This window comes from Bactrocera tryoni, chromosome 2 (genome assembly GCF_016617805.1).
Source record: "Bactrocera tryoni isolate S06 chromosome 2, CSIRO_BtryS06_freeze2, whole genome shotgun sequence".
Taxonomy (NCBI): domain Eukaryota; kingdom Metazoa; phylum Arthropoda; class Insecta; order Diptera; family Tephritidae; genus Bactrocera; species Bactrocera tryoni.
The window spans coordinates 28811512-28827960 of record NC_052500.1 but is presented as its reverse complement, the minus strand read 5'-3'; the positions used below and the strand labels follow the sequence as shown (position 1 = coordinate 28827960).

Sequence of the window (16449 nt, the reverse complement as noted above, 5' to 3'; positions counted from 1 at the left end):
GTTATGTGAACAAAACTATTATACTCTCCTTAGCAACTTTGTTGCGAGAGTATAAAAACGGAACCTTCAACTATATATAGTATGTAAGAGTTATCTTAGCATTATATTTTTGGTAGACAGTCGACTATTTTTAATAAAGGGTAAATTTTTTTTGACATGAGTCGTAAATTATAAGCTACAACAATAACAAAAAGTATCAGGGAGTTTACTAGATAATATCACAGCCTAATCCGAGACTAGTCTAATGGAGGCATGCTCCGAGTATCAGATCCCAGCTGACATCTGGAACTTTAACAGTTATTTCAGAACGCATAATTCGTCGCAGCTTACTCGAGTAAAGTCCAGTTGAGATCTCCAATTTTCGAACACTTTGTACAGCAACTGGAGCCGTATGTCAACAGTAATACCCAAATATTCTCTTCTAAATAGTCTCGGGCTTATCTGCGTACTATCTTTGAAGTACTTTTGTACTTGAATGTACTTATCGAAAGTTTTATTCAATAAATTGATTAATTCGTTGGAGGTATCGTATTTAACACCATCTCGTTACAACTATAGGTGGTCCACATCAACATCCTCCACGAGAAAGTCATTAATCAGGGTTCCCTTTCACATTTTCAGCGTCTTCATTTTTTGAAGAAGTATGGTCCTTTTGCAAAACCTTCCATAAAGTGGTGGGTCACTGCTCCGATTGCTACGCGCGATGGCGGATGGACTGACTCGGGTCTTTTTCGATACTCTGCTCCACGCCAGCAATGGCGTTTTCGGCGAACACTGAACGGCATCTCTGAGAATGCGCATTTTCCACCAAAGTAACCTTGGTGCGAAACCGGTCCGTGGTTGCTCGAATTACCATTTCCGCTGGGCGATTATGTCGACCGAATATTGGACGCAGCGCGCGGCATAACTTTCAAACATTGTTCCGAAGTGGGTCTGCTCATTATGAAATGGCAAACCAAACTGAGTATAAATCAATGAACAGCTATCAAAAATACAAACTACGAAAAAAGTATTGCCTCGTGGAAAACCACATTCTAAAACAAACTCGTTATATTTTTGCTAATTCTCGACTACAAAAGCAGCCGACGAAGTGGTAGAATTCTATTTCATAGAAACCTCTGGAGTTCCAAAATCAGCGTCATGAGAAGAACTAAATACGTTCGCTATTTTTTATACCTTCTATGAATTAGCTTAGGAAAACTTCCACTAGTTTACTAAGACCGTGGATAATTTCGTTTATCTTGGAATCAGTATTAACAGCAACAGCAATGTCAGCCTCGAAATCCAACGCAGAATAACTCTTGGTAACAGATAGGCGATTGAGAAGGAAAATCTTATGCTGCAGAGGCTTGGACGATGACAACATTTGACAACTCGGCGTTACGAGTCACCTGGAGAAAGGTTCTGCGGAGGATTTATGGCCCTTTGCGCGTTGGCCATTCGATGGATATGAGATATATGAGGCATTGATATAGTTCAGCGAATTAAAAGCCAGGGACTAGGCTGGCTAAGTCATGTCGTCCTATTAGGCGAAAATACAGGAAAGAGGAAGACAACCACTCCTTTGAAAAGACCAGGTGGAGAAGGAGCTGGCTTCGCTTGGAATCTCCAAATGACGCCACATTGCAAAAAGAAGAAACGACTGGCGCGCAGATGTTAACTCGGCTATAACCGCGTAAGCGGTGTCTACGCCAGGAAAGAAGAAGTTTACTAAGAGCTGTCATTTGACCATCATTTACAAGCGCTCGCACCACTGTTCGTCGCTGTGAAGTGTGCTTGCTCGAAATAGAAATAGCAAGGCATGAGGCTGCCGTCATTTAAGTATCGATTTTTGCGCCCACCTTGACGATAATGCGGCGCAGCGCAGCGCCTCACGACTCGCAACAATTGCTGCAACTGCATGCAGCGCGGGGCATTCGGGCAGTATTCGTGCGCCTCGACTCTTGGCTTACGACTCTGGTAGTGGCGGCAACATGTGGCGCCTCTCGGCCGTGCTTAAGTGTGACTTTGGCGTGCTCGGTGTCAGACGGACAGCTGCCAGCGGACGGACACAGCAGCGTGTGGAAAGTGAAAACAACGGAAAGCCTGTGCAACACAAAGCAGCAAACGAATGCGGGCAATAGAGGCGCATGTGTAAGGCTTAAATAGAATAGAACAGAATAAAATAAAAATGGAATGAATGTTAAGTGTAAAGCGGATAGTGTAACAATTGGAACAACAAAGTGTCAGGCGGCTTGTGACAATGACAAGTGGGGGCAACGACGCTGCACACGTAACAAAGCAGCGCCAAACTGCTAAAGGAAGCTTGCTTGCTGCCACCGCGGCGGATCGTTGCCGTATCTGTTGGGGAATCAGCGCAGAAGCGCCGAGAATGGCGATTGCAGTGGCCAAGTTGCAGGCAAAGCTGCGGCAGTGGGCAACAAAATAGGCAATCGCATTGATTAATCGCACACGCCGACAGTATTTAAATATTTAACGAGTGTTTTGCGCGCGGCAACAACTTCATTAAAGCAAAATAAAATAAAAAATAAATTATTTCAATAAAAAAGTGCAAAAAACAAAGCAAAATATCACACAGTCATTCAAATTCAATTAAACCCGTTGCTTAATTTAGTTAGCAAAATCGATTGGCAACGGCCGCACAACAGTCAGGCAACGGCATTTTGCGTGGCCAAAGCTTAAACGTGCAACGCATTAGTTGTTATTATTAGTGTAATTGAACGTGCTAATCACATTTTTGTGGCTCCGAAATTGAAACGTAACCGTGTGATTTTATAACAGGAGCGACGACACGCTTGAACAACTTGCCACTTAGCATTGCAGCCAACAGTGGCCGCGTCCAGCGTCTACACGGCATTTAAGCCATAACTACAGACGTTGAAAATAATCATAAAAATACGCAAAAAGTAAACACTTAACGCCGAAAATAAATTGAAAAATTGAAAAGTAATTCAGCCAGGCTTATTAAAATGAGTCGCACGCACATCTCGTCCGGCATAATGAGCCGCATGCGAGTTTTCGAAAGTGAGTGCAACCGATTTGCGTGCTTTTCGTAACCACCGCTGTTGTTGCTGTTGTCGCTTAATTACATTTGACATGTGTTCGGCCACATTTTTGCTTATCATTGTTTTGTTGCTTACAAAACGAATTTCACTATTTGTTTTTGTATTTCACTCATTTTGTAACTCAATCAACGCCTCCGGCTTCAAAGCCACTGAAATTAGCCAAAAATTGTGGTCGACGGCGGCACGGTTACAACCAAATGAGCGGAGTTTTTAAATAGCTTTCGAATTTCCCCAAAAAGTGTTAATTACTTAAAAGCCATGCGATTTGCAGCGTCATTTAATTAATCGATTTGCTTAAGGCAGAAAAAAAATTACATAAAACAACAGTACTTATTTCATAACACAGTGTTATTGTTCATGAGTGAGGCAGTGTATGTTTGAGATGTGTGGTTAAACCGTTTAGGGTTTGTTGCATGTGGAAACTTTGATAACGGTTAATTTTTAAAATATTCATACAACTACTGTTATTTTATATTTGATGCAGCTTAGGTTAGGTTTGCGCGCAGTTTGCAACAACTTGAAGAAAAAGTAAACACGATTTTTCGAATGTCAAGAATCGATTCGTAATCGACTTCGACTACTGAAAATCGATTCTGAAAAATCGATCATTTTACGAGAAAACTCGATTATCGAGTAGAATCGGAATCGAGTTTACCATCCCTACTGGCAGCCATCGCGTGCACATATAATTACCTCCGCACAATAACCACCACAAAAAAAATGATTTTTTTCCATGTAATTTATATTTATAACAAAAAATTTTAAAGAGGCACCTCTTAATATTAATATTAAGAGCTCATCTTTTGAGTGACTTTTTTTTTTACACATTTCGAAAGTTTTGAGCCTGTTTTTCAGTTGAAAAAAAAGGTTGCCTCAAAATGGCACACCTTAATGTACATATGTATATAAATGAACAGCATGATGAACGGAGTCGAATTAACCATATTCGGTATACATTGTGACAAAAAAGTACCCAGAAGTTGTAAATAGAGCGCAAAATATTTAATTATTCATCAATATTTATTTTGTCACCTTCAAAGTAGTCCCCATCAGATGTAATATGCTTATGTCAATGATTTTGCCAGTCCTCGAAACACTTTTCATAAGTACTTTTTGGGATGACCTTCAGCGAATTTTGTTTTATCTCTTCGACCGGCTGAAAACGGGTTCCATGGAGAACCAAATTCAGTTTGGGGAACAAGGAAAAATCACACTGAGCGAAATCTGATGAATACGATGATTGATCAATGTTATTCATTGCGTTTTTGGCTTAAATTCCGTCACAATCGTGGCCCGATGCGATGGTGCATTAACATCGTGTAAAATCCATGATTTGTTTTTCTACAATTCCGGCTGTTTTTGAAGGATGTTTTCACGCAAACGCATCAATACGGGCAAATAGAACTGCTCATTGGCCGTGTGTCCCTTCGGAATGAATTCTTTTTGAAAAAAGTTCAGCTTTGAGCAAGAACGCGTTTCATACCCAAAACATCAACCAATATCATTTACAAGCGATGTCGAGCTTTCTTTTCTCATCTCTCTAACACTTGCCTGACGATTTTCAAGCACCATGTTCTTCACTTTTTTTAATATTTATATCAGTTGAAGAGTTCGAAAGTCATCCAGAACGAGACAAGTCTTCAACGATCTCTCGACCGTTTTTGAAGGCTTTGTACCACTCGAAGGCTGAGATGTACCGACTTAAGCATTAACCGTAATTAGCATAGTAATTAAGGACAGTCCTACCAACTCAACAAAATAAATTTTTTTGAAATATCATTTACCCGGGAAATTTAAATTACAAACTCTTGGTCCTTTTTTGTACATTGTATAAATGATCAGCAAGATGAGCTGAGTCGAATTAGCCATATTCGGTATATATCTAGTATGCGCTATCCCTCAGTGTTTGACATAACGAATTGAAATTTTGCACACCGTCTTGAAGAAATTTACCATGGACGTCCAATACAACTTTGCAGCTCCTAAGCAAAATATTCAGATCGGACTAATACATATACAAAAAAGCGCTGTTACAAGTGAACAGTAAATATAAAGCGGGATACACACCAATTAAGTCGTGCTAGCATATTTTGGAAAATATTTATGTTATGACTCGACAAACTTTCTAACAGTCATCAAAGGCATGACTTTCGTATTCCCGTAATATGATTGTAACAAAACTGCTGAAGTTCAATAGATAATTAAGAAAATATTTATAAGCAAAACAAGAAAACATTAATTTTCTGAATTCGGTACCCAAAATCTCATGGTTTGACTTTGTAATATTTCTTTATAGTAGTAGGAAGCATCGAAAGCCGGGGTGTGGAACTTTAATCCGCTAAACCTAACCTACTCCCAACTCATATCTCTTCCACGATGATGCGACTTACTTGGTTCCACATATATTGAACATATCGTTCAGCTGTCATTGATTAGACTTCATGCGAACACCAATCACAAATACCGATACTACAGTGTGTTTAACAATAAATGTAAAAATTAATAATTTTAAAAGTAAAGGTTGCTTGTGCTGATATAGTGTCAATTGAAGCTTTTTGCGGCGACCATCACTAACTTTTGGAGATTCAGCTGAAATAATTCGGACAATTTTTTTTTAATTAATAGATATAAAATAATAATTAATAGATATAGGGCCTGATAAAATATTTCTTAATTTCGAAAGATTCAGAATTTTTTTGCACATTTTCGAAAAATAGAAAACCGTGAATTGTTTATAAAAAATCGACAAAAAAAAAACACTTTGTTCAGGTACTCGTTTTTATGTTTTAAAAATATGTATAAATTTCATTGAAACCTACCAAGCATTTTACGACCTACAGTGTTGCTTAGTTCAAAAAAACATAGTTTTGAGAAAAACATATCTAGTGTTTACGCGAACGTTCCAGAGCGCCCGAGAGCCCATTGCAAATTATCGAATAACTAAGAAAGTGTTTTCTCTTAATTAGAAGAAAATATGTCTAGTACTCTGACTAGCTCTGGGCCATTTTGAGTTTATCAAGAAAGATTAAATCTTTTAGGTCGCGGTGTAGTATATGTAGTGATCCTTCGTAAAACAAACACACCAATTGAGGTATATATGTACAATGGTTCTTCTAAATGAGTTTAAAACTGGCTAAGTAAAAGACAAAAGTCTTGCTCATAAGTACTAGAAAAGTGGAGGAAAGTATATCTTCACCATAGGGAAGTGGGAGATTCGCTCACAGCCACAAATAAATTATCTGGGAGCCCTAATACACTCAAGGCTCAAGTTTAAGCGAATATAAAGCGAATAAAATTCTAAACGCCTTATCAAATAATGTTGGCAAATAAAGAATACGTGCGTTCCAGTCGGCGATTTTTACTCGCAAAAGTAAAGAAATCGGTTGTATTATATGCGGCTCCAATAGGGATCCAGACGCTAGGCATTCTAGCATATCCAGACGAGTAAGCGCAACACACAACCTGTAGCCACTAAGAGTTATCAGTGCTTTCCGAACAAAATCAGCCGATGTTCTTGAAGTAATAGCCAGTATGATGCTTATTGACATCCAGGATGACGAATACGAGCGGCTATACAAATTATCAAAGCCGTCTATTGTAGCCAAAAGAGAAGAAAGAATCAGAGCTTAACAATATGGAAGCAGTGGTGGCAGAAGAATCAGAGAAATGACGATGGACCCGCAAACTGATACCGGACATCCATTCGTGGATATACAGACAACATTGCTTTGAGGACCCTGAGCATATGTTCTTTTATTGCCACCCATTCTCACTACACTCGGTGGTAGTTTTACGGTGGAAAATTTAACGACACTCGTGTGTCAGGCCAATGATAACTGGCTAAAGCTGTCAGCGAAGCGGCAGTCTCAATCATGACAAAGCTGAGACATATTAGACGTCTGTTAATTCGTGCCTTAGGGGAGACTTAAATATCTGATCACTTCCAAGAAGTAATTCTTAATCAGGTGGTTCCGTGCGAGAGTTTGGAGTTGGGAGTTCGGTTTAGGTTAGGTTTAGTGGATTGTTTGATTCTTCCCCCTACTTAAAAAAAGTATGTATGATAATTTCAGAAAAAAACACAGAAACAAAAGCTTGATTCTTTTATCTTAGAGCTTTTATACAAACAAATTAATTTGCTACAATATTTTCCACCAGTTTTTACTAGTTATATTTTCCATTTATACGCGATTGAGTAAAGTGAAAAATGATTAGAAGAAGCGTCGGTAAATAGTCTATACTACACAAAAAGATTTGAGAGGACAACTCACGATAATTTTAATACATGTTTGTTAACGGGTTACGTAAAAAAGATGTTAATGTTTTTCTTGTTGTTATCAGTTCAGTGGTTATTAAAACGTCTTTATGAAGAGAAAATCCGAATCAGAGAAATTTTAACTTGAACCGCGAAAACTTACTTTCAATTGCTAAAATTGCTAACCAAATAAGCTTACTAATATTAAGTAGCATGATCAGCTTTTCGCTTCAAAAAACTTAATGTGCCATACTCATGCCCACATCATGCCCTGTTGTATCACCGGAGGGCAATTAACCCCTTTTTAGGTGCCACACAAGCCGTGTCGTTGCAGAATTTTCAAACATGAAATCAACAGTTCGACACAACTAAGTGGATTTACAACTATACATATGTATATGTATGAGTAGGTTTCTTCGTAGCATAAGTGGTAATCGCCGAACTCGCAAGTCATTAATAAAAGTTCTTTGGTGTTGTTTATTGTTAATGCAAACATTCAAGGCTGCTGATTGCTCAATAGGTCACGGCGTTGAATGAGTACGAACACTGAATAAAAGAAGCCCAAAGTGGAACTCCAAAAACAGGTTGCAGAGAAACGTCAATTAAGCGCGTAAACACTGAAGACGCTAAGCGTTTTGTTTGCGAAATTTCTCCAAAAATAAAAATAAAATCAGAAAAAACGTGAACTTCGGCTGCAGCGCATATATAATACCTTTCACAAAGAACATAGTTGCTATACAAGAAATAACTTTTGTTCGGTTATTGTTGTTGTTGTAGCGGCAGAAATCTGCTGAGCTGACAGTTCGTGGCCGGATAAAAATCGCGCTTCGTTCCGGTTATGTGGACCAGACTATCGTGTGCACGGAGATTTGATTTTATTCGGTCGGTTTGTTTGTATATTGTAACGTTGTCTTATTATTCCCTAATATGCCAGAATTCGTGAAGATACCTTGTCAAATGAAAACGTTTTCCATACAGGGACTTGAGTTTTATCGGTCATTTTGTATGGCAGCTATAAGCTAGAGTGGTCCAATCTGTAAAATTTGTTCAGAGATGGTAGATTATGGCTTTGGATAACAATCTCTTGGAAATTTCGTGAAGATATTTTATAAAAAAATAGTTTTTAACACAAACTTTAAATTCCAACCGTTCTGTTTACAGAGGAAGAGAAGAACCTGGCTAAATCGACGAAACATGTCACGCCAATCTTATGTATATATAAATTTAGAGGGTCTCCAATGTTTCCTTCGAAGTGTTCAGGGTATAATAATTAATTAAAAAAAATGTCGAAAACAAACTCATAAAGCCCAAAAGCTAAGAACACTTGGGGCCAGCGAATTTGTAAACAAGCTGTAAGCGCTGTTCATATTTTCGCCCATACACGACCGCAGGCGCTGAGCATTATTGCACACACATCCACAAGCTAGTTAACATTTCAGTCAGCGACGACGACTTGTAGCTCGTTAACCCGAACATTTCAGTGTCAGTTGGCGCGATGTTTTCGAAATGGTAAAATAAAGCAGCGAAATAACAAATGAACAATAGAACGTGATGCCTCTAATGCGAGAAAGGCTTATGCGTATGTGAAATTCCAACTAATTTAGTAAACTTTAGACGCCTTTGTCGCTGCCTTTGTGGGCCACTTCAGTGTTTTATGCGCTTAGAGCTCCACAGCGGCACTCTTTTTGTTCTGCATTAATTTGATGCGTGAAAATATGGGTTAATATGACGGCTGATAGCTGTAATATGTATGGCAATAGAATAGCGGTAACAATTGTTTGAGGTTGATGCCGTTGTATTGGCTGCTGTTGTCGCTTTTGTAGTGTCTTCCGCTGTCGTCAGGTGGCACATGGCGGCACAGTGTGATGCGTCTGAAAAAGAGAGTGCTACGCGGACCATGACAACACACACTTACATACATATGCACGTACTTATCAATGTTTGTATGTAGTAGCAATGTATATCATCGCTGAGAAGCATGTCATCTTATAGGTGCCTTCTGCCGTTTGCTGCATTCTAACAGCGTCGCGGCAATTATGGAAACCGCCAGCGCGCTGAGCATCAGCAAAACTATTAAGTTATTTTCCTAAGTATTCACCCAGCGGCAAATATGCGGCCCAGTGTTCTTGGTTCGTACTTTCTTTGGACTCGTCGTTGCATTTGTGTGCTGTTACAATGGTCTCTGTCGTGTCTGCTATTAACCTTAATCTATCCGCGATACGCTCGTAAGAATATTTGACTTTTGTGTTTGTGACAAATGTGGCAGGGTATTTGTTGCACTATGGCATGCGGTATACAGCCACAAGTACTTTGTTGCTCCGGTAGTCTACTTTTTGTTTCAATTATGTTTTAACGCTGGTTTGGTTTTCTTTTTTTCTCCGCTACAACAGGTTATAATTTGCGGCTAGTTTTTCAATGCCCTTGTAAGCTTTCTTTCCAAAACACATAATTGGTTGTTAGTTTTGTTGCTATTTAAGCTAATATAGAACGATGGTATGTTGAGAACGCAATTTCGAAATAAAGATTATAAAGAAGAAACTGCTTGAAACGGCAAGATCGAAAATTGCTAAAAAGTTATGTGTGTTATTTCCCTACTGATGGAGATCTTCTGGATTTCTTTAAGAATTTTATTTTGCCAGGAGTTCTTCTCTTCTATGGCTTCACAAAGGACTACAGCTAGCAGTCCACGTGCGATCTTTGATCAGCCATCTAACCTAACCTAACCAAACCTATGGTTGCTTGTTTGAAAAGCACTGCGTACATTACATTAGACCCATTATGCTGACGGTTGGTCACCAAATTAAGCCTTATCCAGCAACTCAGCGAATTCGGTAAAATACCACATTTTTTCCACCCCTGATGCCCAGTGTCGCTTAAGTTGGAACCTCGGAAGACGTGGAGTATATACCATCTCAGTCGCCTGCAGGCTGGACATTCGTAAAAATAATGAACCAGCATCCCATCATACCCCACATTAATTGCATTAATTCGGATTAATTCAGGAGTTAGTGAAAATAACTCCGTTGCTAACAGCCATTTAATCCTCAAAATTCTAGATTTTAATTTTAATCTATTGTGAATGAAAAAAACGACAATCAGCTGTTTAAGTGAGTTTCAAACCCGCATAGCTGCCGTCTGTTACCTACAAATTTGGATCTGCGCAGTTAATCCGGATTAACGCTGTCGTCAGTCAAGACTATAAGTTTCCTTTTGCCGAGAGTTAGAACCTCTTTTATCGGTCCACCATTAACACAAGCTCAAAGTAATGTTCCAAGACATGAGGTGTTATGCTAGGCACCATTGTTTCAAACAACAGTTGGAGGAGGATTAGTTGGTCTGGAATAGCTTGGAAGAATTGTGCTCTCAGCTGACTGTGTACATAATTGGTATTAAACGAGTTATATACTGAGAGTCTAGTTATTGACCGCGTGGCTGTCTACTAGAAGGTTTATTTGCTGGTTTAAGCAGCAGCCCACGTGGCATCTTCTGTTATTCCCGCAATTTCGGTCTGAAGGAGTGCATTTTAATCATTTAGCTTGCAGCTACTGGGTATGGATGATTAGGATTACTTAGAAGAAGACCCCACATGTATCTGCTTCACCCAGCTAATGATATCTTAAGTTTGAAGTAGTTACTTTTTAAATGGCCAATTAATATGTTTGTTAATGATTTCAAAGAAAGCTATGCACGGAGCAGTTGATGAGATCACATATGCTCTAGATGCTCTACTTGTTATGGAATTTGATACAACTATTTGCTAAAAATTTGGTCTGAAAGGTTCCCGAAACACTGAAGAATGGTTATAGTGCTCTTTTGAGCATAATTTTTTTGCTAAGCTTGGTCGAAAGGTCCAACGCCAGAACTCAAGAAGACATCTGCATAATTTTTTTGCTAAGCTTGGTCGAAAGGTCCAACGCCAGAACTCAAGAAGACATCTGAAAATCTACTCGCTTCCAATCGGATGAAATTGGGTGAAGGATGTCCTTACATAGCTCCGACGATTCCGCTGTGACCGGCCACCCATACAAAACTAATTTGAAAAAATATTGAAGCTATTGCTAATAAGGTCATTCATTCCTTGATTAGTTTTGAGCGCACAGTCAGCAAGTCTAGTCTCTCTGCTATTGGATGCACATCTCCCTGAAGAAAGCTGCACTTCGGAACAGTACATCTACTGCTAATATGATGGCAGTCACCTCCGTTTGAAAGCGGCTACAGAGATCTGGTAGTCTGAAACTATAGTTCATAGTGAGCTCCTGACATAAAATTTCATTAATTCTATATACTGAGCCCAATCAATTGGGAGATGTTCGGTGTGGGTTCTTTAACAGGATTTGTCTGCATACCACTCGGCATTCAATTCGATCCGACTAAGTGTTATTAATAAAAAATATTTGTATTTTCCTTTCTGTGTATACTTAACTAAAATCTATACAAGACTACTGGCACTTCAGCAAACGGTTGGACGTCCGCTCTTTTAAGAAATCGCTATTGTTGGCGGCAATTGTACGGGAAGTGCTTTCAATTGACATTCAGCCAAGTTCCATGGTGTCGAGAGCGACACCGAATACAAAAACACAAAATGAAAATAAGTATAAAGAAGCGCAGAAATATTGAAGAAATGTAAAAATTAAAACACAACAAAATGACAAAAAAAATAAGAGAAGAGAAGTCAATTACTTTTGTTACATTTCGCTCGCTCGTTTCGCTTTTGTCATAAATCATTGACTCCAATATTGATTAGCACTGTTTCTTGTGATCTTACTCGGCGGTCACTGCCACTATTGTAGACCTTTTAGCGCGGTAATATGCCCATTTGTTTGGCAAAAAGTGGCCGCGATGCTCAGTTTTTGTTGCTTTTATTACATTTCACTGACCACTGCGCATTCCAGAGCAGCTGAGCAAAATTGTACGAAGCTGTAAATAAACGCCGTTTTGTGTCGCTCTTTGAACAACAACAAATTTCAAGTAGAATTCTTACTTACAACTTAATTTTTAACAATCTCTTTGCTTTTCTGTACTTTCTTGCAGGCACAGATTCTTCAGCTTCCATTACCGACAGTCCGAAGAAACGCTCAACAACAGCAACATCTTCACAAGATTCACCAATAATATTGACAACAGCCTCGTCATCGTTAACTTCGTCGACTTCGGAGAAGATCGAGCTACGGGAACCTGAATCCATACCGACCGCTGGGCCAGAGTGGTTTGAGAATAAACGACAGGCGATTAGCAGCGCACTCGCAGCGAACGAACGCACCACAACAACAATAACAATGATGATGTCGTCGCCACCGCCGGGAGTACAAAAAGATGCGGACGGACTCATACTGCCCAGAAAACTGATAAATCCCTGTTTGGAATCGAATGAACGGCAGCAGCTGCATCGAGAGCTGAAATTCAACACTAAAATGTGAGTATTAATTAAACAACTTCCATTCATTTGTATGGTATGTATTTACATTTTGTTAGAGACACTTTAAAATATGTACATAAATGAGCAGCATGGCGAGCTGGGTCGATTTAGTCATTCCCTGTCTGTCTGTATATGCGCAAATCAGTCCCTAAGTTTATTTGACGAGATGTCTGTTCGAAATTTGGCATAGCTTATTACATTGGCATTTAACGCCATCCTACACATATTGCTCGTGGACATCGCCGGAAGGTGTATGGCTGCGAAAGTTTCCATCAGATTCAGAGAGTCAGGATTCCTAAAAAACACGGGTCTGAACACTCGGAAATCCTCACTCATTGTGACTTCATAACGGATCACTGGGATCATGGAGTCGCTAAACCGAACTCTGGCGGCTCCTTTTCTACCCATAAATTGGTAAGGGAGTAGTGGTTGGGAAGAAGCCGTTGGAAGAGAGGAGAAGTGAGCTTATTCCCGGATGGGTCAAAGCTTGGGGAAAATGTTGAGGAAGGGATCGACTGTCAGGAGCCCTCTATCAACTCCAGTTTCTGACGTTCTGACTTTGTAGTATCTTCCAGACCGAGGTTGCAGCCATTAAAGTATCAGTATACTTACTGCTCCAGAGTACAGCCTCCTTCGGAGAAGTGACCATCCACTCAGATAGCAGAGCGATGATACTAGCCTTGAACTCATTAACAGTGTGTTCAAGGCCGATCAAAAAGTGCCCAACCTCGCTATCAATAACATCAAGTGTTTTCGTGATAAGACTGGTATGGATGTCAGGCCTCAACGGAATCGTAGAAAACAGTAAAGCTGTTGAGCTAGCAAGAAAATGCACAATAGAACCAAGCTATCGGTAGAATCCGAGCGGGGCTCCCGTCTCCTCTTGTGTTCTACTACTGAATAGCTGGGCAGCGCGGAAGCTTTGTCTGTCCTGGTCCCCATTGGTTTTGGCCCAAGATCGATCGCAAGAGATCTAGTGATTTTTTTTTCCTTCAGTAAGGCTAGCCTCTCCCTAGTTTTGGGGCATTTAACGCACCATTGCCTAATTGATGAAGACCCAGCCCTTTTATGGAAGACTTCTGTATTTGACGAGATATATTGACGAGATATCGGCATGGAATATTGTCCAAGGCAATAGTAAAAACTACAAAAAAAAAAGTACCATTAAATAGATAAATAAAAGCACTGTTCTCATTCGAAAACAATATAAAGTCGAGAAAGGATTGGGAAGAGAAATGGAAAAGTAGTGACGACGATCTTTACAAAATTGTTTTTTTTTACTTTACATTTCGATATGATTCGAAAATTGTAATGTTGTGAAACATATTTTGCTGCTGGTATCAATTAATAGTGTCTTATTAGTCCTTTCCAAAGGTCATTTGTACCATACCACTAACAAAACAGAAGATTATGCTACGTTTCTTAAACGATACCTATTGAACTCATTGTATTAAGGTCAAGCCTAACTTGATTGTTACCAAAATAATAAAATATTTTCATCTGACTCTAAAGAAAACTTTTGTTCTACTTTCTCTCTCTCTCTCTATTCCTTATAGGGGCAAAAGTGTACTAAATCAGAAATCCGAACTGCAGCGGGCCTACGAGAAGCAACGCGAACGGCAACAACGCCAACAGCAACAGGAGGATCTCTCACCCACCGCCGGCCTTAAAGCTGAACTGAATCGTGTGATAATGGAGCGTGCGCAAAAGCACGAACGCCAGGAGGGCGACGAAGACGAGGAGGACAAGCAATATGTGAATCCGGAATACTTGAATGCGCGAGCGAAACTGCGCCAGCAACGGGCGAGCGAACTAAAATAGATGGGGGCGATGGGAGGGAGGGAGTGAAAACCAAAAACAAAAAAAAAACATACAAACAACAATACAGCACCCGCGCATTCAACAATAACAACCACAAAATAAGAGAAAAGAATTTCAACGCCCCTTCTATGCTTAACCTAATAAGTTTGATTGCTTTACAAATAAGTTTTCCCATTTTATGTTTATGGAAGTCTACTTTTTGGCGTGCAAAATTGCAGTGTAGTATTTGTGTCGAAGTTTGACTTTAGTCGAAATGTTGTGGGCCACTTTTGTTATTTTGCGTACATTTTGAGTTATCGCACATCACTTTTTGAGCCAACACTTTTTAGCTAAAAATATTCGTTAATTCGCTTTAATAGAATCTTTAGTAGTATTTGTTCGATATGACCCGCCTGCATACACAGACATGTTTATGTTTGTATGTATGTGTGTGTCACATATCAATATTTGTAAATTAGCTTAATTTTGTTTTTATTCTTGTCGCGCTTAAATGTAACATTTCTAATCCATAAATTTTAATTGTTAAAGTGATGGGGCAGCGGACCCTCAAGAAACATTTTTAGAACTAAAACACTTTTCTTTTCAAATTAGAGACAAATTTCGGGCTTTTAGGCACACATAAACCGTTAATCATTTAAGTGACGGTTTCACTTTTTTTGTTTTTGTTATTTTTATTCAGTAATTGACGCTAAATTACAGCTTCTTTGTCTATGTATGTGCACGCTTCTTCGAATCTCTTCTCCAGCGCTTACGTTGCCACTTCACAGACCCTCAAAATGTGCTATCAATCATCAGTGTATCTAATTATATGACGTATGGTGAAATTCAAATGAAGAAATGATATTATTTTTATACATGAAAACCCATTTAACATAACTGTATTTGTAATATTAATTAATAGCATATAATTGTACTGTATTATATTGTATTTGTAGTGGAACTCTAACGTATGAACCCTTTAACAAAACGCCACTCTGTAAGAAACAACAAAACTCATGACCCTGTGTTAAACCTTTAACTAAATATAAAAAAAAACAAAAACAAAAACATAAACATAAAAATAAAAGAAAAAGAAAAATTAAATAAGTTAAATAACGAGAAACTGTTCAAAGAGACTACCTTAACGATTGTAATAATTACTCATATTGACTTAACTTACGAGTGTATAAAGCAAAAAGTGAAATTATAACGGTGTAAAACGATAAAAAATAACTGTAAATGTTAAATGCAATGGAAAGGTCTGACAAGCGAAACAGGGAGGTAAAATATACTAAATAAATACATTAAAACAAAAACGTTGAAAATACAGTGTAAAGGGATATATAAAATCGTTCTTTAAAAAAAAAAACAAAAACAAAAGCAAATAAAATCAATAATTGTATGAAACGTAGATAATACTTATAAAATTAGTTTTAAATAAATTCTATTGTAGTAAAAAGTTAAAATGTATTTTTTTTTTTTCAATCACTGAAAGTAAAAAGCGGAGAGGTAAGTTACAGCTTTCGATTACACAGGTCAACAATAAAATATTTTGCGCATAGGTTTCAGTTCCCATATAAGATTGCTTTTTGCTTCTTATTCAATGCTTTATATAAATCGTTGCAGTGACCGGATTTAGTTCAAATATGTGCCGTTTCGTTCGATAATCTGTTTCCATCTAGACGGCAACTTAATAATACCCCCTTCGTAGAAGTCCACCTCCTTATTTGCGAAGAACTCGGACAGCCACTTTTCACAAGCTTCTTTTGAGTTCAACTTTACTCCAACAAGGGCGTTTGCCATGGACAGGAACAGGTGGTAATCACTTGGCGCTATGTCCGGGCTATATGGTGAATGCGATAAAACCTCCCACTCGAGCTCCCGTAGCTTCTGACGAGTCATCAACGAAGTGTGTG

The 16449-nt window shown here is 38.8% G+C and overlaps 1 protein-coding gene across 3 annotated transcripts in view; it reads left to right on the top strand.

Moving 5' to 3' along the window:
• LOC120767967 (protein FAM107B) overlaps positions 1 to 15902 on the top strand; it is a 69273-nt gene extending 53371 nt beyond the window's left edge. The window contains exons 1-3 of one of the 3 annotated variants that reach the window (XM_040094372.1): positions 2002 to 2133; positions 12349 to 12730; positions 14290 to 15902. In XM_040094372.1, the coding sequence (XP_039950306.1) occupies positions 2130 to 2133; positions 12349 to 12730; positions 14290 to 14554 (651 nt within the window). In that variant the 5' untranslated portion in view covers positions 2002 to 2129 and the 3' untranslated portion in view covers positions 14555 to 15902. Of the gene's footprint in view, positions 1 to 2001; positions 2134 to 2915; positions 3025 to 12348; positions 12731 to 14289 lie in introns of those variants that run through there. The other 2 variants (XM_040094371.1, XR_005704727.1) reach the window with 2 other exon arrangements.
• Positions 15903 to 16449: the final 547 nt, after the last annotated feature.